This window comes from Berghia stephanieae, chromosome 2, assembly GCF_034508935.2.
Source record: "Berghia stephanieae isolate SIO BIC M18660-M18661 chromosome 2, UCSD_Bste_1.3, whole genome shotgun sequence".
In the NCBI taxonomy this organism is placed as follows: domain Eukaryota; kingdom Metazoa; phylum Mollusca; class Gastropoda; order Nudibranchia; family Aeolidiidae; genus Berghia; species Berghia stephanieae.
Genome location: NC_088361.1, coordinates 49,580,131 through 49,600,518, shown reverse-complemented (window position 1 = coordinate 49,600,518; position 20,388 = coordinate 49,580,131). Strand labels below are relative to the sequence as shown.

The following is a 20,388-nucleotide window of genomic DNA, read 5'->3' as shown; positions in this document are numbered from 1 at the left end:
AGATAGGTACGTAATTTGTAGAATTATATTATTGTCACGTCGTGCCTTGTCGTTTTTGGGAAAAAAAAACAACCCAACAAACCCCCCAAAAAACAATGACAGGAATAAAACAAAAATCGATGTTACTACATTGGGTCAATGGACTGAATTCAACGTGTACTTTTAAGCAGGTCTGATAGCCAAAACTGTTATGGTCCCATTTTTGTAATGGAAATGCTCTCAAACAAACGTGCACTTAAACTAGAGCATTTATATGGCGCATTATCCACTAAACGTGCTCAAGCGCTTTACAAGGAGTCCCCGACCAACAGCAACACGTAACATGTAGAACGAAACATGACGCTTGTTAGGCGATATTACAATTTTTTTCCGTCAGACAACGCTGTTAACGGCCAGGTACTCATTTTACACCTGAGTACGGTGGGAGAACATGATTAAAGAGCCATTTCCAAGGACTCAACTATTCGCCGAGATTTAATTATTTAACCCTCTCCTTACCAGCCATTTTCAAAATTTTCCCCAAAACTTCACACCCAACTAACACAAAATATATTTTTTATCACTCAAACACAATAGCAGTAAAATTCGTGCGATACATAATTTCTTTAGAAAAACATGCTCTACAACACGCTGTTCATTTCCTTTAAATCTTATGATGTACAAAAGAAATTTGAATAAGAAAAATGTTGGTTGTATCGTAACGAATGTGACGATTTTACTATGGGTGGTAAGGAGAGGGTTAAAGAAAATTAAAAATTGTGTTATTAATTAAAATTAAATTATGCTTGAAATTCTTTATATAAAAGCTTTTGCAACAAAACTTTTGTTTTCAAGAAATTTATTGAATTAAGGATCTCCATTTTATTGTCAATTTAGGACCCGAAAATTCGTAGTTTTACGAGAATTTTGTCGTTGTAGACAGGTCTGAAAAAACGTGCACGTCAGTAACTGTCTTTCTCTTGCAAAAATTAATAATATTTAATATTAATATTGGTAATATTAATTTTTTTTTTTCATTTTTGACAAGAAAATTTTATATTGAACTTGCCAAAATCTCTCAAATTTGGCAATTTAAATTGAAACACAAACACCACACACACACACACACACACGCACACACACACACACACACAAACACACACACACACACACACTTTATCAGAGGAGAGCAACATATAAAATGTAATATTTAACTACCATTCAACTGACATCAGCAATATACAGAGCATAATATATAATGATATTGTGTAATACAATAGGTAATTATGAATTGTCACTTCACAGTTGTGTTTTGGTTGAAGCAGATTATTACATAAGTTAAACAGCGTAAGCAATCCCGTTACTAACAAAATAAATAACAAAATAATAAATAAAAATCAAAACAAAACAATAAAACAACAAACAAAAACAACCTATATATATATATATATATATATATATATATATATATATATATATATATATATATATATATATATATATACTACCAATAAGAATTTTTTAAAAAAGCATAACAAATTAAAACAGCAACATATATAATAATTTTAAAAGAAAACAGAAAGAAAACAAAATTAAAAAAAAAGAAAATGTTTAGTTACAAGATAAGAATACAAGACTCAAAACACGACGAATCTTGGTGTAGTTGATGTGTTGTTAATTCTGCGTGACAGCTGTGTGTTTGAATGAATCCACTACACCACCGTATTCTAGAAAAAAAAAACCCATGTTTAAAAATTTGGCCAGAAAACTCGTCTCTCGTAAGAAGTCCCAGGTTTGAGAGGTTTGTTGCCAAGATGAGGGTCATTTAAATCGATCAATATTTGAAGGACGAGTTTTCTGGCCAAATGTCTAAATATGTTTTTTTTTCTATCTAGAGTACGGCAGTACATCTGCAATGACTTATCACTATCATGGCTTGCGGTTCAATAATAGTCAACAAGAGATAATTTGGTGATGGACTTGGAATAAGAATGATAACAGTTGTAATAAATATAATAACATTGGCTTAGATTGTTTAAATAAATAGGATAAGATTGATTTTTGATGACAATAATCAAGCCAATGATGACAATGGTAGTGCCTATGGTAATAATAAAGGACGATGACGACGACGGCGACGACGATGATGATGATGATGATGGTGATGATGATGATAATAATGATTATAATAATAATAATAATAATAATAATAACAATAATAATAATAATAATAATAATAATAATAATAATAATAATAATAATAATAATAATAATAATAATAATAATAATAATAATAATAATAATAATAATAATATTACCACTAATAATAAAGATAATGATGATGATAATAACAATGATTTTGAGTGTTTAGGGAATTATGAACATAAAGTAATCTTTATTACAATGATTCATAACAACAATATTCTGTAATAATTAATCAACCAAGAAAATTGATTTACTTATCATAGTATTGTAAATCAGAAAATCAAAGACAGCTACGTGCGAATATAAGTATTATTTCACGTAAGATCACCGAACAAAATATTGGGATTAATTTAACACTGTAGAAAGAAAAATACAAGAAAAAATAAAACTTCCCATAATATCCGTATGGCATGGGAGTGAGTGATAGGGAAGAAAAGTGTGATGTAAAAAAAACAAAAACAAACTGGTTCCTATTTCATTTTAAGTGTAAAATTATTCTTCGGAGGAATGAATACATACCATGTATAAATGATATTGTGGCTTCAGAGTGATAGCATTTCATTTTTTAGTCTAAATATATATTGGTCGTCAATAAAAAAAAATCCATCCTGGCTCTTTTGCGTCCCGTAATAGGCTTCAACAGTCGTGACGTCACTTACCTCGAAATGACACATAGTAACTTAGTAACTGGATCTAAACTATCGGAACAATGGCGGGCGCCCTTATGAAATACTTCTCCGACGAGCATAAAAGTGTATCCAGAGGAGAAAAACATTATATATCTGATCATGTTTTGACTTTTATACAATCTGATCACATGACATGTGAAAACGTTCTAGCCAGCATGAAGAATAAAAAGTACCGATTTTCTTTGTTTAGAACCAAACTGCTCGTAGCTGGTGGACGTGACATCAGACTATTGAATTCAATTCTTAGAATCTTCCTATACAACCTGCAACTAAAATACCGATGCCAGCTTATGATTCAATATGTAACCTATTCATTATTTGTCCTCCGCGAACTTACTGGTACGGCAACTCCTCCTGGCTGGGGGAGAGAGTGACTCTACCGTATGAGCGATCCACCACGAGTTTATCTAGCCCCCATCGCCGCCGCGAAATTGTTATTCTCTATTGTCTTCTGGCACTTTCCTACTCACTTCATTTCTTGTTATGGTCAACATAAGTGCTTGCTCCACTCACTTTTCTAAAGAATTAAAATAACTCTTGTTTCTCAGTATTATATCACATCAAATAGCTCAACTAAGCAGTTGTAAATATTTATAGTTAATAGTTTATTAATAAATGGAGAAGTAACTCGATTTAACAGATAATTCAGTTGATATTTTTGCATACTGTCAAAACATACAAAAAATATCGTCGCATCACAAAACTTACTATAATATCATATCGATGCCCAGTGAAGTCCCCAGCTCGATTTATACATGGGAAATAATTCTGATCGTCTTGACAATAATAACATAAGTTACTTCCCTTAGAACGTATACGGAACGCAAGATTTCCTTATCTGGCATCTCTAAAAAGCAGTTTTAGTGTGTAAATATTAATTTGCTTTTCTGTTGAGTAAGAAAAATCTATTGTTTGTGTTGGGTGGGTGTGAAGTTTTAAGGAAAATTCTGAAAATAATTGAAGAGGGGTTTTCCAAAACCCTAACTCCGTTTTTTTCTATTTTGAGATATTGAGGGTTATTTCTCATAAAATATCTAATCCGGATTGTTATTTTATCACATTTAAACCTCAAATTCGCACAAATCTAAGAAAATATTTGTGCCAGTTGAGGCTTAATATAAAATCTACATTTCAATTTATTTCATGGATGGAAAATCTCAAAAAGTCGAAAAATCGACTTAACGAGATTTGGAAAACCAACCTTTATTTGGTAAGAGTATAGTTAACTTGGCACTAGAAATTGGCAATTGGAGATGAATTATTATGGCATTTTATCGGAATCTTCATGCCTGACTGGGAAGAATGGGTTCTATTTTTAAAAAAAAGAATCTTGAAGTATTAAATATTGTACTCCTAAGCTTTTTCACGCTAGATTCAATGGTCAGAATGTGGTCTACCCTGACATCATACTGTTTAATGACCACGGGTCACTTGAAATTATATGCCTGCATTTAGAATAACTCACAGTCATGGAAACAACAACAAAAGAAAATAAAAATGGAGGAATAGAATGATGAGTACAACTTAATAACCAACCCAACTAGCCACCCACCCACCCACCCACCCACCCAACCAACCAACCAAAAAACCACCCACTCACCCGACCAACCAACCACCAATCAACCAACCAACCAACCAATCAACCAACCAACCAACCAACCAACCAACCAACCAACCAACCAACCACCCATCCATCCAAACAACCAACCAACCAACCACCCATCCAACCAACCAACCAACCAACCAACCAACCAACCAACCAACCAACCAACCAACCAACCACCCATCCATCCAAACAACCAACCAACCAACCACCCATCCAACCAACCAACCAACCACCAACCAACCAACCAACCAACCAACCAACCAACCCAACCAACCAACCAACCAACCACCCATCCAACCAACCAACCAACCAACCAACCAACCAACCAACCAACCAACCAACCAACCAACCAACCAACCAACCAACCAACCACCCATCCATCCAAACAACCAACCAACCAACCAACCAACCAACCACCCATCCAACCAACCAACCAACCAACCAACCAACCAACCAATCAACCAATCATCCAAATAACCAACCAACCAACCAACCAACCAACCAACCAACCTACCAATCATCCAAATAACCAACCAACCAACCAACCTACCAATCATCCAAATAACCAACCATCCTACCAACCAACCAACCAACCACCCATCCAACCAACCAACCAACCAACCAACCAACCAATCAACCAACCAACCAACCAACCAACCAACTACCCATCCAACCAACCAACCAACCAATCATCCATCCATCCAACCAACCAACCAACCAGCCAACCAACCTACCAATCATCCAAATAACCACCCATCTAACCAACCAACCAACCAACCAACCAACCTACCAATCATCCAAATAACCACCCATCTAACCAACCAACCAACCAACCAACCAACCTACCAATCATCCAAATAACCAACCCCTCAACCAACCAACCAACCAACCAACCAACCAACCAACCAACCAACCTACTAATCATCCAAATAACCACCCATCTAACCAACCAACCAACCAACCAACCAACCAACCAGCCAACCAACCAACCAACCAACCAATCAACCAATCAACTAACCAGCCAACCACTCAACCAACCAACCATCCAAAAATATTCGTAAATATTGCGTGATCCAATATGATGTTATCTTGAAAAAAAAAAAAGGTTACGTTTAATGGATGGATTGCCAGGTAGATAATAATATTTCCATTATTCTTATTATTGCATTTACAAAGGAAGACAACCATGAAAAATAAAATAGTTTAAGTTGACGCGACTTCGATAGGCATAATTGTACCTACTGTATGTAGGCTGTGACATTTCTGTACTTTGATAGATTTGATTAACTGAGATAAACAATGAGATGTTACCCATCTTCTCAGAACGATTTTATGTTGGGATGAAAAGTACCCCGGAAAGTGAACTAAGGAGTAAAATAATGAGAAATACGAACTTAGACTTTTGGGCAATGTCAGAAATTGTATATATTTTCCAGCATAACGAAGTAAAATTAAACCACAGTTTCATATTTATCGTTGGGAGGGGGGGGGGGGGTAGCTCAGTTGGTAGAGCACTCGCTTTACACGCAATGGGACCGTGATCGATTGTTTTTTTTCCTGATTTCCCCCTGTCCACTCAGCACTGATTGGGTAGCTGGGTCTGTTAGATCTGGCGGAAAGTATTTTTGCGATAGACTAGGTCCTATCCAAATTATAGAAAGCAATTGCTATTGTCTGTTTCACGCTATAGAAACCGGGATAAACTCCGGCGTTCATGGCCTAATGGCTTTGAAGGTATTCTTTAATTATTTTTTTTTTCATATTTATTGTGGTTACAGTTACAGATTCAATTTCTAGAATTTAGTTCATGCAGGATTTTCGTAAACAGGTGCATGCGTAAACTACTCAGAATAAAATGGATGGATAGAATTAAGAACGAAGAAGTATGGAAAAGAACACAGCAGAAACCAGTGGGAGACGAAATTATAGGAAGAAGACGATGCAGGTGGATTGGACACACCCTCAGAAAAAATGATTCCACTATAACAAAGAAAGTATTGGACTGGAACCGCAGGGCAGAAGATCAAGGAGAAGGTCACGGGGAACATGGAGAAGAGTTAAAGAAGCTGATATACAGAGAAGTGATAAGACATGGAACGAGTTAAAAAAAAAGTTAGCTCAAGATAGAGAGAGATAGAAAATGTTTGTCTGTGGCCTATACCCTGACCCAGGATGAAAAAGGCAATGATGATGATGATGATGATGATGATGATGATGATGATGATGATGATGATGATGATGATGATGATGATGATGTTGATTTCACACAGACATTCTACCGTTTTGAGAAGGTGAGTCACAATTCATGTTTTAACATGTTCAGACTTTGTCTCTTGTATACAGAGTGAGTCCATAATAAACTGTAAACAATTTTATGGATTCTTACCGACGTGCACAGATATGCAGGTCTGACATCCGAAACAACTTTTATGGGCCTAGTTAAACATTGTTATATTGGACGATACATAAAGTTATTTTTTGAGATTTCCATTACAACTATGAGCCCGTAAGTTATAGGGTTATCAGACCTGCAAATAAGTGCACGTGGGTTCTTACGCACATTATCATTCTTATACTCTATTATTATCATTTTTAGTAAGATACAAGAAAAACCTTTTTTCTTTTCTTTTTTTCTTTTCTTTTTCAACAATCTCAATGAAAAAATAAACAAAACATGTGACTGGAAAAGGGAAGTAACTGAATAGAAAAAAGGTCTTTTGACGTTGATTTTGTCGCCACCAACAACATCTATAGATAGTATGCGCTTGGCTAAGAAGCTCACAACATTGCCATCCGGAAGTATAACGAACCAACACACAAAACTATGTGTAACCTTGAAGGTTTATAGTCTGGTTATTACAGTTTAGTGAGAATTACTCATACACGCGGATGGCAAAAAACAATAACAAAGACCTGAGTGACGTCATCTTCGTTCTATCTATAGTACTGAGTACAAGCTGGACGCCATTGATATTTGTATGGAGGATTGGTGACGAAATTTAACAGTAAAATTGAAACAGTACAAATATATATATATATATATATATATATATATATATATATATATATATATATATATATATATATATATAAAACATTATTATCTTGGCGGCAACTAAACAAACAATACTAATAATAATAATAACAATAATAATAATAATAATAATAATAATAATAATAATAATAATAATAATAATAATAATAATAATAATAATAATAATGATAATAACAATAATGGTAATAATAATAATAATAATAATAATAATAATAATAATAATAATAATAATAATAATAATAATAATAATAATAATAATAATAATAAGAGTAATAGTAGTAATTGATAATATAATTAATACTAATATTATTATAAAAATGTATAAAATGAATGATAACTATATATAACAAACGCATAGAGCATTGTTTTAGCATTCTGTTTTTGATACAATAAAAACTTATAGATAAATAAAACCCGAAAATCATCTTTGATAAATACTCACTCCGACATTGAAACCAAAGCACACGAAGCTTGTCATTCAAATACAGAAAGATATGGTTAAATCAACAATTATGCCGTACTCTTTGACAGAAAACTAATTACAGTTGTGAAAAGAACTTGAGAACAAAAACAAAGAAACCCCCCCCCCCTCCCTCCACCCCCACCTCCCCCCAAAAAAATAATCCAAAAGATATCAATCCCCCTCCAAATCACCCCCTCCCCCCAAAAGAAATAAATAAAAGCAAGTCAAACCAATGAAAACCAATAACAAAACGTAAATAAAGGCAACAAACAAAAAAACAAACAAACAAAACAAATAAAAAGCAAGCAAAACCGCACAAAAACCCCAAAACCAAGACATCAAGATTGCAAGTTTTGTCGTTAAACTTTGACAGCCAATCAGAACAGATAATTAATGTTCTTAATAAGATATAATTATATGGCTTCCAAAAAAGAAGCTGGGACGATCAACCATGCCGTAGCACATTCATGGACCATAATAATATGGCATTGATTCTTTTCATTCTTGGCTTGCAACTTTGACAACTCGTCAACAAAGCAAAGAACGAGCTTTGCCAGTCAAGGTAACAATAAATCATGTGATCAATATGACGTCAGCTTTGTATTCGTCAATTTGTATTGGCGCGTAGCTATCGTAAAACTTATAGCCTGACACTGACCAATAAAATAACACGTCAAAAGACAAGTCTTTGGCCACAAAAGAAAACAAATCGTGAGTTGTATTCAATAGTTCAACCAATGGAATCACTTGTTTCCTTGAACACTACTAAAAACAACTCACTAGACGCTGCACAAACCTAAAGAATGACGTCAAACTATAAGTCTGAGTGGGTTCTAGCGTCGCCATCGTTAACTTATAGCCTGACACTAGAACCCTCTAGGACTTACAGTTTGACGTCATTTTTGTTTTGTTTTGTGCAGCGTCTGGTGAGTTGTCGTTAGTAGAACTCAGGACAACAAGTGATTTCATTGGTTGAACTATTGAATACAACTCACGATTTGTTTTCTTTTGTGGCCACAGACTTGTCTTTTGACGTCATTTTTTGATAGTGTCAGGCTATAAGTTAACGATGGCTACGGTTCAAGTGGCAGGCTATATGTTTGCCATGGCTAAGATTGGCGATGATAGGATAATTAAATTTTATGATATTGATTATTACATATTGAAAGAGAAATTACGTTTGGATAATAAAATATTAATGTGATTGTAAAGCAATCATTCTCGTTATTGTGGAAGTATATTGGGGTGATTTTGGTGGTGGTGTTGGTGGTGGTGGTGATATGGTGGGGATTGGGGAGGATGATGACATCGGTCATGCGTGGGTCAACGGCAATGACGACGATGATGAAAACGTTTATTGTGATAATAATGATCAGAAAAAAATGGGTGGGGGGGGGGGCTGGAGGAGGTGGAAGAGAAGAAGAAGAAGAAGAAGAAGAAGAAGAAGAAGAAGAAGAAGAAGAAGAAGAAGAAGAAGAAGAAGAAGAAGAAGAAGAAGAAGAAGGATGAGGATGATGATGATGATAATGTTGATGATGAGTATGATATTTATAATAAATGTTATAGAAATTACAATATCATATATCCGTAGTGAAATCTTTGAAATAGTGATTATGATGATGATGATGATGATGATGATGATGATGATGATGATGATGATATGATGATGATAATGATGATGATAATGATGATGATGATGATGATGATGATGATGATGATGTTGATGATGAGTATGATATTTATAATAAATGTTTAAAAAATTACAATGATATTATATATCCATAGTGAAATCTTTGAAATAGTGACAAAATTCCAAACAATTATGGTGATGATACCAAAATCCTGACGATAGTTTTAAAACATGACACAGCTATACAACACCAAATTATCTTCACTCATTTTGGTCATAAATTATCAAATTACTTCAATTACTTCAAATATCACTGAATGACGCCCAACATCAAAAATTCTTAAACATGATATATGATTGAAGTCTTTCATGAACAAGAGCACTCGTAAACGCATAGCCTGACACAGACCAACACTGACGTCACAATATGAGGCAACGACTACGTAAAGAAAGTAAAAAAGGGCGTTGTATTCAATGGTAAGGGTAAACTTCCCAAACAATTTCTATGTCCCTTTAAGGCGCTGCCCCCACCCCCCATCCTCTTGTTTTTTAAAACCATAAAACCATTGTTTGTCTTTAGTAGTGGTCGAGTAGTTGAGTAAACGTTTAATGATAATGGTTGGAAGTCACTCAGTCCAAATAAGGCTTGTTTCTTTGTACCATAAAAACGATGTTTAATGTAAAAGTTAAACGCTGGATACTTCTCTCTGAAATAATTACAAAACAGCTATCGTCGGATTTTTACATTAAGTACAGTGGTTTTGAGGTTCAAAGGGCACGGGCCTTATTTGGACTGAATACCTTGATTTTGTGAACAACTCAAAAATGATTGACACTATAAAAGAAATGAACTGATGCCATTACAAAATTGTAAACCTGATGTCGAAAAGAAATACCTCAATCAGTCTCCTTGAGAAAAAAAATAATTCTAGAAGGTATTGTGGAGGGTGAAAGAGGGAGAGGAAGACCAAAAAGAAGATGGTCACGAGACATCAGCGAATGTATGAATTGGCCAGGGACTGAATGTGGAAGGATGGCGCAGGAAAGAGGCTTGTTTCAGTTGGCAGTTGCAGAGGAGGGATAAGTCATGATGATGATGATGATGATGATGATGATGATGATGATGATGATGATGATGATGACCTACCTTACAACTAAAGGAATAAATATTTCCTCGACCACTACCCTAATGGCAATATGCTACATTTCACTTTCTTTTGATGACCGTCGTCGTGCATTGTGACGTTATTCATAGCCAAGTGCCAGACTATCTGTTTGCGAAGGCTACAATTGAACTCTCATGTTTACAAAGTTTTTGGCATCTAAAGTAGTTCTTCAGAGCCATTCGGCTCATGGAGCCGAAGAAGAAGAAGAAGAAGAAGAAGAAGAAGAAGAAGAAGAAGAAGAAGAAGAAGAAGAAGAAGAAGAAGAAGAAGAAGAAGACGATGATGATGGTGACAATGACCACTAGTATTCCATTTATTAATATTTTTTATTTTGGCACTGGTGGGGCTATGATGAATTTGGCGTAAAATTGAATCGACTTAAGCATTATCTGGCAAGCCTTGATACCAAAATAAATATTATGATAGCGCACTCTTACGTTTTTTTGATTGTTCTTCTTTAAAGGGAATCAGCCCTCTATTCGACATGTAAGATAGTTCACATTATGAAAATGTCACCCACCGCCTCAGAACGGTAGTATATCTGTATGATTTATATGGTTAAAACTGATTTGTATATTTAAAAAAAAGTTATAATTTCTTACCAGAGAAGGTACGTTATCAGCTCTTATTGAATACATAAATCATAGTTTTTTGCAGTGACAACAACAACAAAAACAAAACAATAACAACAAACACATCAAAACTAACATACAAACAAACAAAAAACAAAACCCCAAAACCACCAAACCCCCCCCCCCCCCAAAACCAAACCAAAACCAAAAAAAAACAACAAAAAAAAAAAAAAAATATATTAAATAATAAATAAAAATAAAAATCAACATAAAATTTCTACGTTTCTGGTCACGTTTACTTTAAAATATATTTTTGGCACTTAGTTCACCTGATATAATACCGTTTTGAGAAGACGGGTCGCAAATAAAATTTTTGATTTTGATTGGTCTTGTACCGGTTTTCTCACACTCTCGCCACGTTTCCGTCACTATGGGATGATTTTAGCACAACCTCTACATTCGCTTTTGACTTCGGGTGCTGAAGAGTTCCGTAACTGACAGCTCCTCCGCTTCCGGTTCCTGCTACAAGGGTAACCCGCCCTGCTGTGGGACTATTTATACACGCGGCCGTCCCTGGTTCCATTTCCGATGATGAGTGAAGCTCGTGAGGTCGAAGGGACACAGGAAGAGATTTGGGGAAGAGGGTCTGGTTATCTCCGGTGTTGTGAAGGGATTTTTCTGACATGGAATTGGTGGGGTAGAATTTCAGCAGTGGGGCTCTTGCTTGTGCCAGTGGCGTCGTGTGTCTGGAGGGCCCGGGGGTCTTCATATCGGTGTCATTTGTATCGACAGACAAGCAATCGTCTCCGCCATCCTGTGGTGGTGGCGCTCCGACTTTTATGGAACCCTTTATTCGCTGTGATATAAATAAAGATAAACAAATTCGCGTGAAAAAGTGAAACTTTTTATAAGATCTTATTGAAAGATAAGCGGTTTTCCTAGTCAAATATATGTGAATATAGCAAAATAGAATAATTTTTAATTCAACGTACCAACACAAACTATCTGGTAAAAAAGTAAAATAGTTATATATATATATATATATATATATATATATATATATATATATATATATATATATATATATATACATATATATTGAATCGTGTTGGATACAAATAGGGTACGAATAGTGCTCGACATGTAGCAATGGAGCGAATTATTATTTTAATATTTACCACAATGTTGGAGTCAGTCTACATCGATGTTTCAGGCCTTTTCAGCCATCGCCAGGAAGCACTTATTAATCAACTACAGACCTACGGAACCACTTCAACTAGCAACAACACACAACAAACAAAACTCATGTAACACACAGTCCTGACGAGGGCTTAAAAGGCCTGAAACATCGACATAGACTGACTCCAACATTGTGGTAAATATTAAAATAATATATATATATATATATATATATATATATATATATATATATATATATATATATATATATATATATATATATATATATATAAAGTGTCGGACGAGTGTGGACAAAGTATCAACTTTGTCACCAAGGGGGTAAAAAATAATCTCGACTGCACCTGGAATCAATCTCGGTCCCTTTGATTGTGAAGCGAGTGCTCTACTAACAGAGCTTACGGCCCGCCCCCTTGTTGTGACTCTCCTGAAGAAGAACTGGCAGACTATTGAGGCTTTGTAAATTAAGTCAACCATGGGCCCTAGATAAAAGATTTATTAAATTTGAGGGATAAAGTTATTGTCGACTGTCAGTCAGATTGGGGGGGGGGGGGGGGGGGGGTCCCAATGGCTCAGTTGGCAACGCACTCGCTTCACATGAAAAGGGACCAAGGTATAACTGTCAGTCTTACCTCCTTGAAGGATCCCGGCAGTGTCCAGATGGTGTGGACGGCGCCAATGATGACCCCCAGCAACAGAGGCATGATGCTGACCAGCCAGCCCATCTGCTCTGCCCACCGTTGTTCGTAGGTGACCACGGCCTCGGGGTAGATGAATACCACAAAGTTGTACAGTAGGAGACACTGTGGGGGAAATGGATAGGGGGGAAGCGGGGGGGGGGGGGGGGGGGGGGGGGGGGGGGGGGGGGGGGAGGGGGGGGGGCAGTAGGATTAAATGATATATTCTTCTTCTTCTTCTTCTTCTTCTTCTTCTTCTTCTTCTTCTTCTTCTTCTTCTTCTTCTTCTTCTTCTTCTTCTTCTTCTTCTTCTTCTTCTTCCTCTTCTTCTCCTCCTCCTCCTCCCTCTTCTCTTCCTCCTTCACCGCCACCTCCTTCTCCTCCTCCTCCTCCTTCTCCTCTTCTTCTTCTTCTTCTTCTTCTCCTCCTCCTCCTCCTCCTCCTCCTCCTCCCTCTTCTTTTCCTCCTTCACTGCCCCTCCTTCTCCTCCTCCTTCTCCTCCTCCTCCTCCTCCTCTTCTTCTTCTTCTTCTTCTTCTTCTTCTTCTTCGTCATCTCCTTTTGACATCATCATCATCACCATCATCATCATCATCATCATCATCATCATCATCATCATCATCATCATCATCATCATCATCATTATCATAACAAAACTACCACCGCCACTGCCAATACAACCACCACCACTACCACCACCACTACCACTAACACCACCACCACCACCACCACCACCAGCATACTTACAGCAGCGACCACAGAAGACACAGCAAACCAGATGGCCATAAAGACTCTATCAATGGGTGTCCGGAATGCTTCTTGTCGGACTGGAATAATCAAAAAAGTAAATACATTCAGATTATGCATTATATCATCATGGCATCCTAAATAATAATAGGATTCAATAGCCTGATGTCCGCCCAGCAACGAGCAGCTTGGTTCTAAACAAAGAAAATCGGTACTTTTTATTCTTCATGCTGGCTAGAACTTTTTCACATGTCCTGTGATCAGAATGTATAAAAGTCAAAACATGATCAGATTTATAATGTTGTTCACCTCTCGATACACGTTTATGCTCGTCGGAAAAGTATTTCATATGGGCGTCCGCTGTTGTTCCGATAGTTTAGAAACAGTTACTAAGTTACTATTTGTCATTACGAGAGAAGTTACGTCACGAAGCCTATTGAAGCCTATTACGGGACGTAAAAAAGCTGTACGGTCTTGGCTTTGTACCCAAAAGGTACAGAGTTCAACTGCCCGCCTCGTTGTGTGTGGCCTTGATCAAGTCCCCTAGCCGTAGCTCACTTTGCGGAGCTGTACAGCGGCTGACACCTGGGTTATTCCAGTCGTCCCTTGGAATAGACCCTAGTGACAAATTTCTCCTTGGGGATGAATAAAGGGGAATTTATTTTATTATTTTATTTTCATTAATTGCTTTGCTTAAACTCCACAATGCATAAAGGATTAGATGCCGTAAAAGGAATTAAGATTTTTTTTTAAAAAAAGAAGATTTTTAGCAAAACAATAAAACAGAGAAGTGCGTGGGGCCTAAGTCCTAAGTGGTACAACATTTCATAATGATAATGATGGTGACGATGAGAAAGATGACAATGATGATAATGATGATCATGCGATGGCGGTGATGATGCTGGTGATGATGATGACGATGATGATGATGATGATGATGATGATGATAATTATGAAGATGGTGATAATAATGATGATGATGAGAATGATGATAATGCGACGACGACGATAATAATAATGATGAAGATGATGGTGATGATGATGATAATGATGATGATGCGACGGCGACGAAAATGATGATGACGACGGCGACGACGACGATGATGATGATTATGATGATGATGATAATGATTATGAAGCTGATGACAATGATGATGATGGTAATGATGATGATGGTGATGATGATGATGATGATGATGATGATGATTATGATGATGATGATGATGATGATGATGATGATGTTGATGATGATGATGATGATGATGCTGATGATGATGATGATGATGATGATGATGATGATGATGATGATGATGATGATGATGATGATGATGATGATGATGATGTGGTGATGATGATGATGATGATGATGATGATGATGATGATGATGATGATGATGATGATGATGATGATAATGATAATAATAAAGCTTATGATGATAACGTTGATAATGTGTACTCACCAAACCCGATGACAAAGGGTACCATGTTATAGATGACCAAACAGAACAAGAGGCGATCCACGTAGTGACGTATTATCTGATACAGGTAGATTCCACACTGAAACGTGACAAGAGGGAATCGAATAAAAATATACTGATTACGTGACATGGGGGAATAGAATAAAAATTACAATCAGAACGTGACAAGGGGGAATAAAATAAAAAATACAATTATAACGTGACAATAGGGAATAGAATAAAGATAAGAGGATTACGTGATAAGGAATAGAGAAAAAAAATACAATTAAAAGTGACAATGGGGAATAGAATAAAACTATAATGAAAACGCGACAAGGAGGAATAGAACAAAATACAATGATTACGCGACAAGCGGGAAGAGAATAAAAATTCAATGAAAACGTAGCAAGGTGGGAGTAGAATAAGAAACCCGAATGATAACGTGACAACGCGGAATATAATAAGAATACAATGATTATGTGACAAGGGATGGGGTAAAATAGAAATAAAATGATAACGCGACAAGGGGAATGGATTAAAGTACAGTGAAAACGTGACAAAGGGGATGGACTAAAGTACAACGAAAACATGACAAGTGGGGAATAGAATAAAAAGATAATGATAACGTGACAAAGGGGTTATGGATAAAAATACAATGATAACGTTGAATGTAGCTTCAGATTGATCAACAAGTATTAAGCAGTCAACTGCCGTACTCTGGAAAAAAACATGTCTAAAAAGTCACAGGTTTGAGAGGTTTTGCCAAGAGGAAAGTTGATTTTTATCGACCAATATTTGAAGGACGAGCTTTCTGACCAAAATATTAAATACGTATTTCTTTTCAAGAGTACGGCGGAATATGATAATTTTGTCTCAATGTATGTCAGAATTTTTTTGACATTAATTGCCAAATAATCTAAAAGCTACATTCTGTAACAAGTATTCAACGGCTCATCAACCGGAAATTTGATGGTGATGTAGACGGGTCTGATTTGAACAAAAACTGCACATTTCGAGCTGTTTTCCCCCTCCTTAAATAAAGAGGAGATTAAAAGGTGAAACAATCTTGGCAATAAAATGTCAAACTAGTGACTCTCATAAACTCCATGTCAATAATTATGGCAAAATAACTCAATGCAATCGATAAGGTATAACACGCATTGTGATAATTTGTTCAACAAACGCCTCGTCTGATCTTTTTAACTTTTACTGACATTTCACATCAATCTGAACAAAAGAAAATAAAAAATAATTGATATAATAATACACATTGCCTCCAAATTGAATCTGAAATTATCTGTCTTCCAGGCATATATCAAATAGTAATTTTATTGCCAGTTGTACTGCTATAAAACATTTTAAAACATTTGTCCGGAATTATATTTTTACTTCATATATTCAGATGAAAATCAATTTGAAAAAAAAAATCTTAAACCCAAGTCTGCCTTGAAGGCTCAGGTTTAGATATGTTGACAAGTAATTGGTCATCTTAATCCATTGATAACTGGAATACATTGTTTTCTGGCTAAAATGAAAGAAAGTGTTTTGGGAGGGTACGAAATTGTAACTTCTATTTGTATAAAATGGTTGGGGAAAAGAATATACGATTAGTTCATCTCTTTGTATTTATTAAGCGAGGTATTTTTATCGTGTCAAATAACACAACGAGCTTGTGAGTATGTGTTATTGCAATATAAATATATAAAAAGTTTTAAAAATATAAAGAAATGAATGAATACATTTATTCCACCCCTCAAAGTAAGATTATTATATTTTGTGACCAAAAGGTATGGTATTAGTATTTCTATTCACCATAATTCAACCTAAAATCTTTGGATTTGTATTCATGCGCACCAAAAGGTTATTTATAATTACCAATTAGCTGTCTTTTACACCTAATTTCACACCAATAAAATGTGCGCAAATATTCTGCAATCGTTGAATAAAATTTTTATTCAACGCGTTTAAAACATTATTTACGATTACGTATTCACTAAGAAATGATAGGGTTTTCCGATGAGAGGGGTGAAATCAAAGGTATTAATCCACCCCTCTCCCTAAATATTGACGCTTAATGGTATCATGTTTACAATAATAACTTGTGACGTCAGATTATCAAACGTTGAATTTCACTAAACTTAGGTTTTAAGAAAAACCGAGGTATCATTTAAATAATTTTGAAAATGATTTTTACTCAAAGATGACGAAATCGGAAACGATTGAGGGGTAGAATAAAATATTTCTTACACTCTTGCGTTTTGGAATTGGAACTTTTTTCCCAACGCGCACTTGCAAGCTCGTGCAGCGATTGGGAACACATCCGGAATTCTAAAAAGCAAGAGTGCAAGAATCGTATATTATCCCATTTGTTTGATTTGCTTTTGCTATATGCCGAGGAAACAAATAATCAATTTTACATTTTGGATTTAAAAAACAAACATATTCTTTATTTATAATTTAAAAAAAAATAAACAAAACAATCTTGAACTTTTGCATTGCGCAATATCAACGTGATATACTCGACACGCTTTACAATGTGTCCCAAGCCGACAGCAGCACTTAACATGTGGGACCAGACATAAAGCCTATTCCAAGTCTATTAATTTATTTTTCCATAAAGATTCACTCCGCTGTTGACGGCGTGGTACTCATTTACTCATTTAACAGTTGAGTATGGGGTATATGTGAGTAAAGTGCCTTTTCCAAGGACTCATCTTCGCGCCCACGCCCAGAGCGGGACTCGAACCTGGACCTACAGTTTAGAAAGCGAGTGTCATACAGCAAGACCTCAAAGCCGCACAATGCCCGATCTTCTTGTTTTTCTATTCCTTTATCTAGTTTATTGCGGTACTCTGGAAGGAAACGTATAATAAAAATTTTGGCCAGAAAACTCGTCCTTTAAATATCGCTCGATTGAAATGACACGTATCTTGCTAAAAACTCTCAAACCTGGGACTTTATGTTGTTAATCTATTGATTCATAAAATAATAATTTTCCAACCAAATTGAATGGAAAATGTGTTAGGCACGTATTACACTGCCGTACTCTGGAAAAACCCATATTTAAAAATTTGGCCAGAAAACTCGTCCTTCAAATATCGATTGATTTAAATGACCCTCACCTTGGTAAAAACTCATAAACCTGAGACTTCGCGAAGTCTCAGGTTAATGAGTTTTTTACCAAGGTGAGGGTCATTTAAATCGATCGATATTTGAAGGACGAGTTTTCTGACCAAATTTTTTAATATGGGTTTTTCCAGAGTACGACAGCCAGTATAACGACCGATCTATTATCGTGCCTAATATTGCTTATATTATTATTGTCTCTCTTGAGAATGGCATTATTGTGAGACTATTTTGAGAAATCGATATCAGTGAAATTAACTTTAATCGATTATTATATATTTGGGAGAGAGAGAGAGAGAGAGAGAGAGAGAGAGAGAGAGAGAGAGAGAGAGAGAGAGAGAGAGAGAGAGAGAGAGAGAGATCGATAGATAGATAGATAGATAGATAGATAGATAGATAGATAGATAGATAGATAGATAGATAGATAGATAGATAGATAGAGAGGAAGATAGATATAGAGAGAAATTAAGATAGATATATAGATAGATAGATAGATATATAGCTAGATAGATAGATAGATAGATAGATAGATAGATAGATAGATAGATAAATAGATAGATAGATAGATAGATATATAGATAGATAGATAGATAGATAGATAGATAAAAAGATAGATAGATAGAGATATGAATAGAGAGAGATTGAATGCTAGATAGATATATAGATAGAGAGATAGATATTGAGAGGGATAGATGGATAGATAGATCGATAGAGAGAGAGAGAGAGAGAGAGAGAGAGAGAGAGAGAGAGAGAGAGAGAGAGAGAGAGAGAAAGAGAGAGGGAGAGAAATAGATAGAGGCTGAAAAAGGAAATGGATGGGGAGGAGCAGGAAGAGATCGAGGCCCAGAAGGGGAATAAAAGAAGGAGAACAATAAGAGAGAGAGAGAGAGAGAGAGAGAGAGAGAGAGAGAGAGAAAGAGAGAGAGAGAGAGAGAGAGAGAGAGAGAGAGTAAGAAAGAAAGAAAATAAAACCCCAACTAAGTAAATGAATAAAGAAAGACTATTTATTACCTGTGAGGTGTAAGGAGCTGTTACGAGGAAAGAGAGGAAGCAGAATGCGGCCAGTAGGAAAGGAGTCCTCTTGAAGAAGGCCATGGCGGCCCTGGGGATGCTAGGCCAGACGTTCTCCCAGATCATCAACATGTTGAAAGCCTGAGGAAGGCAGAATACGTTGGTACAGTGACGTCATATGGGACCCATCGTCTCAAAACGGTATTATGTCGGAACGAACCAGATGCTAAAAAGTCGAATTAAATGTTAAACTGGTCAAAAATATAAAGTGTTGGCATTAGCACCCTAAAATATGGTATCCATTCTCTTCAATAAAACAGACAAACTCAACACAACTCTGATATTTCTGGCTATAAATGCAATTTTAAATATCTTAACCAACCCGACTTAGTACCGTTTTGAGGCGAAGGGTCACATATGTGGCCCATCGATTTGAAACCGTTTTATGTCAAAATGCGCAGGATGTCTATTTACAAAGGGTCCCTGATCAACAGCAACACAAAACATGTAAAACGAGACATGGCGCCTGTTAGGCGATATTACAATGTTTTTCCCGACAGAGAAAATTCTGTTAACGGCCAGGTACTCATTTTAACCTGAGTACGGTGAGATAAAGAACTCAACTATGCAACTCAGGCCTTCCGATCCGAAAGCAAGTGTCATACCACAAGACCACATAGCCACACAGGGACCCTTTGTAAAGCGCTTTGAGCACGATTAGTGGATATTGCGCTATATAAGTTTTGAAAAAAAAATAAAAAAAAAATATTTCAAAATAGATTCAGAAAAGTGAGTGGAGCAGGCACTTAT

The 20,388-nt window shown here is 35.9% G+C and overlaps 1 protein-coding gene across 3 annotated transcripts in view; it reads right to left on the bottom strand.

Moving 5' to 3' along the window:
- Positions 1–11,251: 11,251 nt before the first annotated feature.
- LOC144965080 (sodium- and chloride-dependent GABA transporter 1-like) overlaps positions 11,252–20,388 on the bottom strand; it is a 164,973-nt gene continuing 155,836 nt past the window's right edge. The window contains exons 11-15 of one of the 3 annotated variants that reach the window (XM_078899994.1): positions 19,579–19,719; positions 15,445–15,541; positions 13,986–14,065; positions 13,195–13,365; positions 11,252–12,221 (exon numbers count right to left, since the gene is read on the bottom strand). In XM_078899994.1, the coding sequence (XP_078756120.1) occupies positions 11,769–12,221; positions 13,195–13,365; positions 13,986–14,065; positions 15,445–15,541; positions 19,579–19,719 (942 nt within the window). In that variant the 3' untranslated portion in view covers positions 11,252–11,768. The remainder of the gene's footprint in view (positions 12,222–13,194; positions 13,366–13,985; positions 14,066–15,444; positions 15,542–19,578; positions 19,720–20,388) is intronic. The other 2 variants (XM_078899996.1, XM_078899995.1) reach the window with 2 other exon arrangements.